Below are 15,811 nucleotides of genomic sequence, written 5' to 3' on the forward strand. Positions count from 1 at the left end.
TAACATGTTGTAGGCACGTTACGCGATCGTTGACACACGTCGACACACGTTACTTGTAAGGTACTCATAAGTCGAAACACGTCAATGTAATGGTTCGCGTCAGTGTTCCAGACTCCCTGGTTTTTTTTTTTTTTTTTTTTCTTCGGTATGACGGTCATGTTAACACTTCGATTTCTAGTGCGGTTATGATTTAAACCGTTGAGCGGCAGCCTATTAATAATATTATATTATAACCGCACTAGAAATCGAAGTGTCAACATCACTGTCATACCGAAGAAGAAGAAAAGAAACCCCAGGGAGTCTGGAACACTGACGCTAACCATTACATTGACGTGTTTCGACTTATGAGGAACTTGCAAGTAACTTTTGTCGACGTGTGCCAACGATCGCATATCGTGCGTACAACTTATTCCCATCGCATGCGGAACGTGTGAGGCATACGGCAAGTACGTCGTAAAATGTTTAACACGTTTAAAAGTACAAGACGTACTCCACTTACTACGACGTATGATAGCATACTTTAGCGTTCTAGTCACGTATACCAAACTTACCCATACCGTATTCGACGTGTGCCAGCATTTTAGATGCATTTTTCAGAGGTCGGCATATGCTGGCAAGATCGCCAAGGTGTGACTGCGATGTTGACACTTCCATTTCTCCGGCGGTTATGATTTGAATCATTGTGCGGCAGCCTTTTAATAGGTTACGCCACGTGATCGTCGGCGATATGCTGCCGTGCGCTATGCATACGTTAGACTATCGTTGGGCATAGGTTGTGAACGCCGACAACAGGCTAAACATTCGTTGGTATAAGTTATCTATAAGACAACAAAACGTTCTGTGTCCATTACTAATATGTTATGCATACGACCAACTTGTTATGAATATGTCCGAATCTTTAAAAAAAAACATCAATAGTTCAGCGTAAGCCAGCGTTTTACATGCATTTTGATCCGTTGCCATTGCTGGCTAAAACGTCAAGGTATGACTGGGCCTTAAGCAAGGGCATGCTCACCGTAAAAAAATTAAGCTCCATTAACTTCATCATGGCAGGATAACTTCAACATGGGCAGCAACCAGCCCATAGGTTGCCGTGGGCAGTTCCGGCCTACGTCAAAAAGAATGGTACAAACCCTCAAGCAAGATCGCGAAGGCCTGTCCTTCCCTATGATGGTTCTCATGGACCCGATGTGCGTTCAAGTTTGAGGTTTGGGAGTTGGAACATTGTTTCAATGGTGGGAAGAAGTATGGAGGTAACAATGGAACTGAGAAAGAGGAAAGTGGATGTGTGTTGTGTGCAAGAAACAAGATGGAAAGGAGGCAGAGTAAGATTCGTTGGTGCGATGGGGGTCATGTATAAGTTTTTGTGGTCAGGTGGTGATGGAGCTGCAGGAGTGGGAGTTTTGATAAAAGAAGAACTGAGTGGTAATGTAATTGATATAAAAAGAATTAGTGACAGGATTCTAGTGGTGGTAATGGTACATGGTAAGCAATTAATTTGTGTGATAAGTGGATATGCGCCGCAGGTGGGACGAGAGGAAGTTGAAAAAGAAAAGTTTTATGAAGATCTGATAGCGGAAGTGGAGAGCATGGGGCCGAAATAATTTTTAATTGTCACTGGTGATTTCAACGGTCATATGGATAAATATGCGGATGGCTATGAAGGTGTTCATGGCGGTTTTAGTATTGGTAGGAGAAATGATGAAGGAAGAAGTTTATTAGAATTTTGCGCGGAGGCGGATCTGGTTGTCATGAACAGTTTGTTCAAGAATGAGAAAAAGGCAACATTTAGGTCCATGGAACAGAAACAGAGATCGATTTTATGTTGGTCGGAGAAAGTTGGAGAAACAAAATTCGAAATGTGAAAGTTATTCCTGGTGAACTCCAGCACAGCTTGGTGGTAATGGATGTGGACAAAATAGAGGAGGTGAAGAAAAAGAAACAGCAATCAATTAAGCATACAAAGACCTGGAAGCTGAAAGATGGAGAAGTAAAAAGAAAATTTGCTGAAAGGATGGATATTCTCTGGAAGGAAAAGGAAGAAGACGGAGATATCTGGACAAAGAACAGGAATTTTGCTCAACAAGCAGCAAATGAAGTTTGTGGTGTTAGTAAAGGAAAACCACGTCATGGTGAAACCTGGTGGTGAAACGAAGAGATGAAGGTGGCCATTGAAAGAAAGAAAGAAAGCTTCAAGAAGATGCAGAAACAGAACACGGAAAAAAACAAAGCAAGATACAAGAGAGATAAGAAGAAGGCGAAGAAGGCGGTGGCAGAAGCCATGAAGAAAGAAGTTGAAAAAGAGCTGGAACAGTTGCAGATGAACAGACAAGGAATTTTTCAGAAACTGAAGATAATGAAGAGGGAATCTCGTGACATCACTGAAAGCAACTGTATAAAGGATAAAAACGGGAGGATTTTCTTTGTTGATGAAGATAGAAGAAGAATCTGGAAGGAGTATATGGAATCCACCATAAATCAGGAAAATCAGTGGGATGGTTTCTTGGAAGCTGAAAGAATGGAGGGCCCAGTGAAAGAAATCTCAAAGGAAGAAATAAAGAAAGCTTTGGAAAGTATGAAGAGTGGAAAAGCAGGTGGTTCATCAAGCATTACGAAAGAGCATTTTACATCGTCTCCTCATGGATTAGAAGTATTACATCAGGTTGCAAATGAGATAATGCAAGGTAAGAGCATGCCAGAGGATTGGAAACAAAACACCTTGGTACCCATCTACAAAGGTAAAGGGAGTGTCATGGAATGTGGATCGTATCGTGGAGTGAAAGTACTGGAACATGGAATGAAACTTGTGGAAAGTGTTAGAGAAACGGCTCAGGGAGGTGGTGAAGATCGATGAGATGCAATATGGTTTCATGCCAGGATAAGGTACGGTTGATGCGATCTTCATAGTCAGGCACATGCAGGAGTGCTATCAAGAAAAGAAAAAACAAATTATTCATGTGTTTTGTGGACCTGGAAAAGGTGTTTGACAGAGTCCCCAGGAAAGTCATCGAATGGGCGCTACGCAAAAGAAATGTTCCTGAGGCTTTGATGGAGGTTGTAATGAAACTTTATGAAGATGCGACGACACGAGTTCAAGTTGGTAGTGGTTTCTCTGAAAAATTAAATGTGGGCGTTCATCAGGGATCGGTGCTTTCGCCGCTCCTGTTTGTGACGGTACTCGACGTATTGTCAGAGTCAGAAAGAAAAGGTGTGTTGTTTGAATTACTTTATGCGGATGATTTTATCTTGATTGCAGAATCAATGGAGGAGTTGGAATCACAGTTCAACAAATGGAAGAGGGCATTTGAAAGTGAAGGTTTTAAAATCAACATGGGGAAAACGAAAATTATGGAATGTGGTGAAGAAACGGGTTATTGAATTGGCCAAGAAAGATCCATGTGGGGTTTGTGGTAAAAGAGTGGTAAGTAATGCCATCAGATGCAGTTCTTGTCACAAATTAATTAATGGTAGATGTACAAATGTGAAATGAGTGACACAAAGAATGGATGGTAGTTTTGAGTGTAAAGCCTGCATCAGAAGAAGAAATTTAAGCCACCAGGATCAGGATCCGGATTCGGAGAAAAGATTGAAAGATCTTGAGAGAGTAAGCAGATTTTGTTGTCTGGGTGACACCATCAATAGTAGTGGAGGCAGCGAGCTTGCAGTTACAAGAAGAACGAGATTGGGTTGGTTGAAGATCAACGAGATTGCATTAGTGTTATGTGGTAAAAGACTGACTTGGAAGTTGAAAGGGAAGATCTATACCACCTGTGTGAGAGCAGTAATGGTTTATGGGTCAGAGGCATGGACTGACACAGATGCCAACCCTCCCGATTTCATCGGGAGGCTTCCGAAAATTCACCCAAACTCCCGCCCTTACGATCACTATCCTTATCCTCCCGAAATTTTGATATTTTTGCACTGTTCACTAATCAGAATGTACTCGTATGAGAATTGAATGAAAAGCATCGTCTGCTACGTATAGCATGTGGTAACTCCATAACGTTCGCTGCTCCCAAATTGTACGTAAAAAATTGCAAATTCAAATGAGGAGCAGCGAAACATTGGGTCTGGATCTCGCTTATGCGATCATGCACTGAGATTTAGTGCATGCGGTATGTGTGCAATACAGTGCATGCGGTATGTATGCACAGTGTATATGCATGCGATACGCTCACTGCATGCAGCTGGGCCCCGTACCAGCCCGGCGGTCGCGACCACCGTGCGGTGTTTAACAGCCGCTAGAGTTCTACGAGTCGCGCTGCAGCTGTGGAACATCGACTTCGAAGTTACCGATGCTTCAAGCCCTCGATGTTGATTACGAAATGGCAGAAAAGAAGCTTACGAAGACCAAGAAATGGTCTCAGAAGTACAAGACCGAATACAGTCTCCAATACCCGTGTATTCGAAAGTCTGAAAGAGGAATTCATCATGCGTATTGTACAATATGCAGCGTTGATATTTCAGTTGAGCACGGAGGTCGCGATGATATTCGGAAGCACGTTGGAAGCAAACGGCACACAGACATTGCAAAGGAGAGATCTTCGAGCACGAGTACCGGTACACTTCTGAATTATTTCACCAAACAAGGGACAAGCGAGGAAGAGGATGTTACCCGAGCGGAACTTCTCTTTAGTGGATTTATTGTGGAACATAACTTGCCCATATCAGTCTCAGATCATGCTGGACCTCTATTTCAAAAGATGTTTCCAGATTCAAAAGTTGCTTCAAAGTATGGATGTGCAAGAACAAAAACTTCAGCAATAATTGGTGAGTTGTCAAATGTTACTGCTTCATCTATTGCTGATATTGCTTGACTCGCTCCATTTAGCCTAGCTACAGACGGTAGCAATGACAGTGGTGAGGCCCAGCTATATCCTGTCCTGATTTCGTACTATGACAACAGTGCTGGGATTGTGAAGCAAGGTTTGCTAAGTTTGCCTGCGTGCAAACAAGATTCCACTGGAGAAAACATTTTCAAACTGCTTGATCATGAGTTCAGTGACAGGAAAATTCCGTGGGGAAATTGTGTTTCCTTTTGTGCTGATAATGCCTCTGTCATGGTGGGCAAGCACAAAGGAGTCGCTGCTTATATCCACAAACAAAATCCAGAGTGCTACATCATGGGATGCCCTTGCCATATGATGCACAATACGGCCAAGAAGGCGGCTCAGGCCTTACCCATTGAATTAGATGACTTTCTCATCGATATTTACTACTACTTGGACAAAAGTAGTAAACGCGTCAAAGGAGTGAAAGCACTGCAAGAACTCTGTGATGCCCCGACACACAAGATTCTGAAGCATGTCGCAACAAGGTGGCTGTCCCTTGGTCAGTGCCTAGACAGGCTGATTGAACAGTGGGAGCCACTTCGCCTCTTCTTCAAAGAAGAAGTACGAAGAAAAATGCAACCAACTGTAGCCAAGACTCTAACAACGAGCAAGAAGGACGGCACTGTATCTACTGCCAGTACTGGCACTGCAGGATCAAGCACTAGTGGAGCAGCATTCACCACTACCACTGCAGTATCTGCTGCGAAGAAGACAGCAGGGACAGCACCAAAACCAATGCTGAGAGCAGGTAGCATCACCGGCCCTTCATCACGTTCATCTACAAAGCAGATCCCTTCAGAGTCGAGAAAGACTGTGATAGTCCCATCTACAGGCAAAGAAGGACCCAAGTTAAGTTCTGCTTTTGCCAAATCACTTGATAGAAGCTCAGCAAAACCTTCGAATCAGAGGTCTTCTTCCTTGGCTGCACCTACCTCAAGCTCTCTCCTCAAACGTAAAATTGGATCTGGTACTACGAGTCTGACCTCTTCTGCTGGCAGTAAACGCAAGTGTGATCGCCCTGCGGCTAAGTGTACTACGAGTTCTACAACAAAAAGCGCATCTTCCTCAAACACTGTGCAGGAATCTAGAGAAAAACGTGTCAACAGGATGTTCATGTCTCCACAAACAAAACTCTATTGTTTCTTCCTTCGATATGCTAACAAGCTTTTTGAGAAGGGGAATCTTCTGCTCCAAAGAGACGAACCCTGTATTCATCTCCTGCACGGAGAATTGAATGGTCTTCTGAAAGATATCTTCGTACGGTTTTTGAAACCATCGGTGTCATCGGTTGCTCTGGTAAATGTACCCTTCTCTGACAGACATCATCAGAAGAATGATGAGGACCTCATGATTGGGAACAATGCCAAACTGTATATAAGGGAACAAAGGAGTCTCAAGAAATCCACCTTCACTCTGAGTGAGTCAGACATCCAAGGTTTCTTCAGTGCAGTTCGCTCATATTATGTGAAAGCCTGCAATTACATCTTCAAAACCTGGCCGCTAGATGATGAATTAGCCAAGCATGCTCAGGTGCTGGATGTTAAGCTACACCAAGAAGTGGGGTTTGACTGTGTGGAGTTTTTCATCAAGAAATTCCCCTGTCTGTTCAGTGGCGGTGATAGTGACATAGACAGTCTTGAGAGTGAATTCGCTCACGACCAGGCAGACGCCTCCATAGCTACAATTGCTACTGAGACAGTGAGAGTGGATGAGCAGTGGCATCGGATTTCACAGCTCACAGATCCCTGCACTGGTGCCAAGAAGTATCCTAATTTGAGCAAAGTGATGAAGGGAATCTTGGTCATTCCTCATTCGAACGCATCATGTGAGCGGGCACTCAGTCTTGTACGGAAGAATCATACTGAATTTCGTCCCAATTTGAGTGTCAAAACCCTGGAAGCTCTCTTAATTGAAAAACTAGCTCATAGCACCCCTTGCTACCAGAGAGAATACAGCAAAGACATAATCAGAAGGGCTAAAAGAGCCACACAGCTGTCACTCAGCAAAGCTGCCATGGAAAAAGCAAGCAGCAGTAGTACCAGCCAGTAAGGTAAGAAAAATATTGCTTCTTTTGTGCTTTTTGTTAATCTTTGATTGTCCCCTAACTTACTAATATTAACATACATGTAACATTAAAAAGTGCACAATTTTCCCCTTTTTTTGTTCAAAAAGTGGGAATTCTTAACATGTTAAATGCTCCACGATAGGGCTCAGAGCGCACTAGAGAGCGTCTAGAACCCCAGAGCTTCCAGGGCCCTAAGGCGGGCCCTGGACCTGCCGCAAGGGTCGAGCGCTCCGCGCTCGAGATGTGCGCTTCGCGCACATTATTTGGTGTCGGTTGCAAATCCTCCCTAATTCTGATTTCCAAAAGTTGGCATCTCTGGACTGTGAGATCGGTAAAAGAAGGTTTATTGAGAAGAACAGAAAGAGCAATGATTAGAAAGATGTGTGGAGTGCAGTTGGTAGACAGAAAGAACACGTAGGAGTTTATGGAAAGGATTGGTCTGAAAGATACAATGGTGGAGGTGGTAAGAAGGAGTGGCTTGAGATGGTTGGGTCACTTGCGAAGAAAGAGAGACGATGAGGGAGTTAAGAGAGTATGGAATTTGGAAGTGGAGGGGAAAAGGGGAAGAGGAAGGCCAAAGTTGAGTTGTAAGAAGTTGGTTATGAAAGCAAGTCATAAATTGGGATTGGGAGTGGAAGACGCAGAAGATAGAAGAAAGTGGAGAGCTGGAGTTATGTCATGGAAGGAGTGAAAGGCAGCAACCCCCCCCCCCCCACCCCAGTAAGGGGGATAATACTGACTTAAATAAATGATGATGGTGCTTAATTTTGCTTCATGGGAGCAAAATAACAAAGGAATAGTTGCCAAGATGTAAAGGAGAAAGGTTGGAGGGAGGGGCTGGGAGCAAAATAACAAAGAAATAGTTGCCTTGATGTAAAGGAGAAAGGTTTGAAGCAACGTCGAAGCAAAGGTCCCGACGGTTCAGAGAAGAATGAAACAGAGGATTGGGAAAATCACAGTCTTGGTTCATGATTGTTGTAATGGGAACATTTTCATGAAATGTACTGTTTGTACAAACGAGGCCGGACAATCTATCATGTGATTGTCAAATCATGGATACAGGCTTTGAAGGAAACCCAAACGAGGCCAGAAATTCCTTATGTAACCTTCACATGTACAGTGACTGTCATGTGACGGACTTGACCACAACTATCATCACCCGTGATGTACCAAAGTTTGTCGACCATATCAAAATCCACGCTCATTAAGTGGGTCGAGGGGAGGGTTTTTGACCGCCCCCCTAAAATATGTATTTGCTCTCTTCTCCAAACTACACACATTACAATTAAATGAAACTTGACTACAATGTTCATGACCCGGGATGTACCTAAGTTTGTTCACGTCATTAAAAAATTCAGGGTCTAAGGAGGTCTGCGGGGGGTTTGAGTTACTTTCCCTTGATCCAGGTGAGCATCAGGATAGGTGGGCTAATGTTTTTATGAGCCCGCACGTGCAAAGTGAAACGTGGGGTTAAACAATCGGTCGTGTACGTTCGTGTCTGCATTTCATTAAGGGCACACATCGAAAACCGTTCAACAGAGGAAAATGAAACTTCACCACATGTTCCATGGCCATATGTTATCGCACATATTGAGTGTACATCAAAAACTGCTCACCGGAGGTAAATAAAACTTCACCACATGTTACATGACCATATGTTATCGCACATATTGAGTGTACATCGAAAACTGCTCACCGGAGGTAAATAAAACTTCACCACATGTTCCATGGCCATATGTTATCGCACATATTGAGTGTACATCGAAAACTGCTCACCGGAGGTAAATAAAACTTCACCACATGTTCCATGACCATATGATATAGCACATATTGAGTGTACATCGAAAACTGCTCACCGGAGGTAAATAAAACTTCACCACATGTTCCATGACCATTTGGTGTTGCACATATTAAGTGTACATTGAAAATTTTCAAATCATAATTTCTACAAATTTACCTCAGAAGTGTCGAAAGATGTGATTACAAATTTTCCACCAGAAGAGTTGGCTCGCACCACCAAGTCCTCAAGACTGTGTGGGGTTAGTACTCCATAAACACCATCTAGATATAGTTATTATTTCAGACAGAAGGGATCACAATCGGGGTTATGTGGTTACGTGTGAGAGTTAAACAAGTGTGAGTCGATGTGGTGATGTCACAGATGCAATCATTGTACGAGTATTATATTTTGATTCCCGTGTTCGTCCTGAGTCTGTTTGAATGTGCTGAAGTTCAATCCCATGAAGAACATCATCCATAACAGAGTGAAAGGTGTTTTTGTTCCACTCTGATTATCCTGTACTGTGTGAATGGTTTCAGGACACGAGGAACATCAGAAGATTCACAATATCGACGATGGCAAACTTCACCAGGTATCAGGATCTTAAGGGGATCTTGAGACAGGAAGATCTGGTTCGAGTTTCCGTTTGTTACGCAAACATTCCCGACAATCCCTGCAAACTCTCAGCACTCAATGCTCTCTGTCGGATTATCAACGTGGATGAACCCGAGGTTACCTGCAACAACACAGGTGAGATCATCTTTGTCCTCGACTTTCAGAATTAGGACAACAAATAAAATCTATTTTTACCTTTAACGTTGTTCTCTCCTTGAGGAGGTTCAGGATCTTGTGCATGTTGTTGTGGAATTTGTCCAAATTAGTCCTTATTTATTTATTTCATTATTTGTCATATTTACCAGAGATTCTCTGAAAAGAACAAAGTCATGGTCTACACGAGTTTAAACATGTTCATGATAATAACATTTAAACGTTAAACCTCCTCACTGTCTATACACGAGTTTAAACATGTTCATGATAATAACATTTAAACGTTAAACCTCCTCACTGTCTATACATGAGTTTAAACATGTTCATGATAATAACATTTAAACGTTAAACCTCCTCACTGTCTATACACGAGTTTAAACATGTTCATGATAACATTTAAACGTTAAACCTCCTCACTGTCTATACACGAGTTTAAACATGTTCATGATAACATTTCAACGTTAAACCTCCTCACTGTCGATACATGAGTTTAAACATGTTCATGATAACATTTAAACGTTAAACCTCCTCACTGTCTATACACGAGTTTAACCCTGTTCATGATCATAACATTTAAACGTTAAACCTCCTCACTGTCTATACACGAGTTTAAACATGTTCATGATAACATTTAAACGTTGAACCTCCTCACTGTCTATACACGAGTTTAAACATGTTCATGATAACATTTAAACGTTAAACCTCATCACTGTCTACACACGAGTTTAAACATGTTCATGATAACATTTAAACGTTAAACCTCATCACTGTCTATAGACGAGTTTAAACATGTTCATAATAACATTTAAACGTTGAACCTCATCACTGTCTACACACGAGTTTAAACATGTTCATGATAACATTTAAACGTTAAACCTCATCACTGTCTAAACACAAGTTTAAACATGTTCATGATAACATTTAAACGTTGACCCTCCTCACTGTCTATACATGAGTTTAAACATGTTCATGATAACATTTAAACGTTGACCCTCCTCACTGTCTATACACGAGTTTAAACATGTTCATGATAACATTTAAACGTTAAACCTCCTCACTGTCTATACACGAGTTTAAACATGTTCATGATAACATTTAAACGTTAAACCTCCTCACTGTTTATACATGAGTTTAAACATGTTCATGATAACATTTAAACGTTAAACCTCCTCACTGTCTATACACAAGTTTAAACATGTTCATGATTGTTATGAAGACCCTCACCAATCCTGGCCAATAATTGAGGGGAGTCAACTGAAGATTCTCGAATATACGGTTTATTGAAGCTGCACAGCACTTGCAAGCGTAGGTGGCACAGGGACCAACCACAGCAGTCAGACCCTGTACCACACTAAAAGTCACACTACATACAAGACTTTCATATATAAAACCTATTCCTAGGCGGAGAAAAGCAAGGCAAAGCAAGAAACAATTTGGCAAGTGGGCTTTCCACCCCTCCCTACGGCCCTCGGGTGAATTGGCCATAACAGCATAGGCACATGTTCATAAACAGAACCAAAACCCCTTTGTAGTTTGACAAGAGTTGTTGCCACTCCACACTGGAATCCATAACAGCCTGCAGACGCTGCTCTCTGGCAAGGTCATGGCTGGCTTGTTGATAATACATTTGAACACATCGTAAAGCAAACTGTAAAACGAAGGCAAAAGCTTGGAAACACAATTTGAAGCAGCCAGGACGATGGTTTGAATCTGGACACCTGATTAATGCAATTACTGAATGTTTAAATGAATCAAATGTTTAAATATGGACATTATGTGGCTAATCAAGAAGGACACCGGACATTCAGACCTGACATTTCCCCCTTGGCCACATTTGGCCATATTGCTAAAAGCAAAGGCATAATTCAAAGACTCTTGAGCAAAAGAAAAACATCACTGACAACCAATTTGACTTATAGCCTAAAAATTAAATTTATGAAACCCCAAATAATCATATTACCCATGATCACTATACCCTGTTCCTGGAGGAGAAAGATATTCGTTACACAAGTTCAATTTAACAATGACAGCGAGTGCTCATATAACGACCATTTCAATGGTGGCCCAGGCGAGCGTGTGCGTTTCAATTTAAATAGCACACTCAACGGGAAACACAGTTGAAGCACTCTGTTGAGCTGAAGAGAAGGTAGATCTTGGCAGGCAAGGGCTTGGGCTCGACGCTGGGTTGAAGGTGATGAAAAGGATCAGAGAGGTGACCCAGATTCCCAGCTGAGTTTGAGCCCTTGTAGCAGCTGTTTTTGCAACAGGTTTGATTCACCAAGCCAGCTGTGCACGTTGGATGCAGTCACGGTGGCTGCACAAGCCTCCAGCCGCACCACTGAACACATGTTGCAGGGGAATCGTCGAGTGGCCGTCAGGGCCTTCGTTGTGCATTGAGGCAGTCACAGCAAGTGCACGATGTATTTGCAGAACAGCAATCCGCAGTTATTTCTCCAGACATGCCTTGCCGGCCTGGCATCACAAAATGGCGACGCGAGGTCTTTCCCAACCTTCTCCTCAGTGGGTCTTTCTTTTCTTTTTTTTCATTGCTCATCTTATCTCCTCAGGAAGGGGGTTTCATGATCACGGGTTGAATGCCCAATCACCCAAATCTTGGTTCTCCCCATCGTCCAATCTTTCAGTTGAAGTTCTTCCCAAGCTTGATTTAGATGAAATCGTACATTGCATGGTACAACTGCTCCCAACACTCCGAAACAAACAAAGCATCAATTAAACACCAATCAATAAATGTCATGGGCACATTTATTTCAAAAGACTAACAAAGGTTCTTATAGAAGCATTTAACTTACATTATATGTCATATCAATATTTTATCTCTTTCCTTATTATTTCCCAAAACAACATGCTAAAATATACAGAAATCTCAGTTGTACATACACTCAAAACATTAATAAAAATCATGCACTTGTCTAATTAATCAGTGGACAGGTAACAAAGGTAATATTTAAATTGGCTTGTAGCATCATTGCACTCTTTTCAATAATATAATTCTTTTATTCTGACTGATTTAACATTTATTTCATGGTCATGTCTTCTGTACTCCGCATAATTCTCGTTTATCCTTTTGTTTGTCTTTCCACAAATTGTAGAGGCATTTTATTTAAATTACAGTCAGGTCAGTACCAGCTCCTAATCAGTAAGAGAAATACAGTTAGAATACATGGTACAATTCCTCATTCCATTTAATGGATTTCATGATTGCTGTTGGTCTCACTATTCTTTCAGTCATTCTGCATTATGGTTATGTAAATACCATGCTGTTTTTCCTCACAAGTTGATTTCTAATATGTAGTGTTGACCAATCTGTCGATCAATTTAATAACAGAGACCCTTTTTCAATATTATGTAAGTACCTTAACTTAAGATATTATTATCTTGATTCAATTCTCAGTAACTTTTTCCTATCCTCAATTAACAGATTAACAAAGTCCTTAGGTAAAGAATTCTCAATTTGTAATCTCAAAACAAAAGTTTATCAATTTTAACCAAAAGAAACATGATGTTTCGTTCTCAATGAGTTATTTTTTTATGAGCTTCGTCTGAAAGTAACTAACACAGTTACCATTCACTACCTCCATTTTTTATGTATTTGACAACCAATCTAGTAAAAGGTGTGTGAAAATCACTTTTCTGAGTAATATCACATACAAACATTATGACTATCACTTGTTGGTCCCATTGACCCTAAGATTATCTCCATCACTACCATTACAGGTCAAAACATACTGGTGTACCGTGTCTAGGTGTGCCGTGTGCGCAAAACATTGTGCAGAACACACCTGTGTGCTCGGTTATCATAATTCACAAAATAGATTCCCAAATAATTCAAAGCTAAGTTGTTCACAGGCGTAATTATACATGAGTAATTCACAGGTTCACATTAATTCACATTTTGTCATTAATTCACAAGTAGCATGGCTATCATTGTCGTCACAGAGCGATTCTTTTGGAAGTCTTTCACGGACTCTCAGCTGTGCAAACCCCCTATGATGAGAGTTCCACTCCGTTGTTGTCGGCATGGTGTCATTCGAGTTGCCAAGCTGCAGATCACATTTTGGCTGCAGAGTGTCCATTTTGAAAACAAGAACTTTGATAACATTGTTACAAAATTTCTCCAAACAGTTTAAACAATACCAAAGGCTAACATTGTTTCATTAACCTGGTGAGCCTCCATTTCTCTCATGGTAAATGGAAGTGAAATATCTCGGAAAAATAATGCTTAACCAATCTCTATAATCACTCCAGAACTCAATCAACATTTAAATCTCTGACATTGCCCATCTTGTCCATTTCTCTTTCACCAAAACAGCAACATGCTGCAATATAACCAACACACTTACACAAACCATCTACAGTATCACTTCCTCTGACCTTTTAAATACAAGTACATTTTCTTTTCAAATTAAAATAAATGATTCATGAATGAATCTGACAAATCAGAAATCCCAGCGGTGCCTCCAGAGGCACATATAAAGCCACCAGAGATGTTTTGCTTTCTGCTATTAGTGTCGACAGCTAACCTTGGCAGACAAGCTTGCAGATCAAAAGACTTTGTATTTTGCTAAGTGTGGAGCTTGTTACATTGCTTTGTCCTGTATTTTAACCCAATTTTCTTCACTACCTGCTGCACTTCGTTAACAGATCAATCATTATAAAAAGTAACATGAATTCATTCATCTATCAACTTTCCGAGGGCATCTGTGAATTGCCCTACGTGCTCATTCCAATTCACGTTTCTCCATTTAGATCACATCTTTTAAGTACAACGGTTACAAACTCAAATAAACATTTCTGACACGTCACTGGGCATGACATGTGCAATTCGACACCTAAATGAAGCCATATTACAATTTATTAACAAAACTATGAACGAAAGAATTGACAGTTTCGATGCCTCTGATACTAACTCTACTACCATGACTGTCACGAACTGTATGGAAAATCATTTAGTTTTTTTTCTCGTCGATCTATATATTATGTATGCAATTTGTATTTTATCATTTGTTTACCTGTACAAGTCTCGTCCCAACACGGAAGCAAGCCCAATGTTAATTACCACTCATGCATATGTATTATGTCGATGGTTCGATAGATCTGATATGTTGGCCAAGCCACCTCATATGATAACTGCTACTAGCATTTTTAAAGTGAATACCCCATACAAATCAATCCATCCATCCATCAAACCCTCTCTGCTGTCCATCTTTTAAAGAAAAACCAACTTTCCTTGCACTTGCCACAGCAAAACGCTGCACATTCCATCCAACTTACTCTGACCATCTCGGCACTTGCGTAAACCCACTTTAAATACAAATCAATTCCTTGCTCAAAACAAATAAAATCATTTAAATCCCCCTGACAATCCATCCTGAATCCCTCGATCCTTCGCGCCTCGGTCCCGCGTCTCTCCCCATCCACAGCTGTTATAACATGACCATTTTATATATGACCATATAACATGACCATGACCATTAAAGACACATACATAGGCAAACTGTGGTAGAAAATTCAAGAGTTGTTCTCAATCCCTTCTATTTTTAAACGATTTTTATAAAGGCCCACTATTTATAAAAAACATGTTCGATGAAAGATGTAGAATAAAAGCAATCGGTGTGCTTTTGAAGTGGAAGCCATGCCAAACATTCATAAGTTGGCACCACAATGATCAAATTGTGTTTATTGGTCAGAACAAGTATGTGGTTTCGCTAATTTGGCTCACATTTTTTAAAAAGGATATTTTAGTTTCAGGCTGCCACCAATCTCAATTACAAATTAAGACACATAATGTGATCATAATAATCACCATTTTAAATATTAATTTGCATATATAATTGTTTATATACTTAGTGTACATTGTACGAAAGTCTACATCCATTTGTAAATGTCGGTACAATATCTGATTCAACTTTTTTTTTCAGAATTGCATATGAAATTGTTTGGACAAATGTACTTGGATCCATTGTGCAAAGTGAACAGTGATTAGTTTTATAATTGCCAGGATATAATAAAATGTAACAATGAACATTGCCAGTTACTACAGGGCTATGTATTAGGTTAAAGCATAAATTTGATAGAGTTGTGCTTCATGCCTAACTTTGGAAATTATTTTGGTACACTTATTTAAGCTTTACTAAACTGATTTATATATTGTTAGATTCCACTTAAGTCATACTTCCTTACAATATCTTTATTTTTTCTATATGATTGTGAGTAAAAAATTTATTTTAAAAAAAGTAGCTTTTGGGACTGCAGAATCATTAGAAATTGATGCATTTTTTAGTAAATTACTTCAAAACTTCAAACCCCACATTTATGATATATTGCATGAATATAAAGGTTTACACA

General features: G+C 40.5%; 1 protein-coding gene across 6 annotated transcripts in view; it reads left to right on the top strand.

Annotated features, from left to right (window-relative positions):
• Positions 1–15,811, top strand: part of LOC147016459 (uncharacterized) — a 428,934-nt gene that overhangs the window by 251,697 nt on the left and 161,426 nt on the right. For 5 of the 6 annotated variants that reach the window (XM_085845134.1, XM_085845133.1, XM_085845136.1 and 2 more), the window contains exon 7: positions 9,217–9,427. The exons of the other annotated variant lie outside the window; for it this stretch is intronic. In XM_085845134.1, coding sequence (XP_085701260.1) covers positions 9,217–9,427 — 211 coding nt within the window. The remainder of the gene's footprint in view (positions 1–9,216; positions 9,428–15,811) is intronic. 6 annotated transcript variants of the gene reach the window in all.

Source organism: Eptatretus burgeri, chromosome 11, assembly GCF_056783735.1.
Source record: "Eptatretus burgeri isolate ZD-2024b chromosome 11, Ebu_testis_v1, whole genome shotgun sequence".
NCBI classification, from domain to species: Eukaryota; Metazoa; Chordata; class Myxini; order Myxiniformes; family Myxinidae; genus Eptatretus; species Eptatretus burgeri.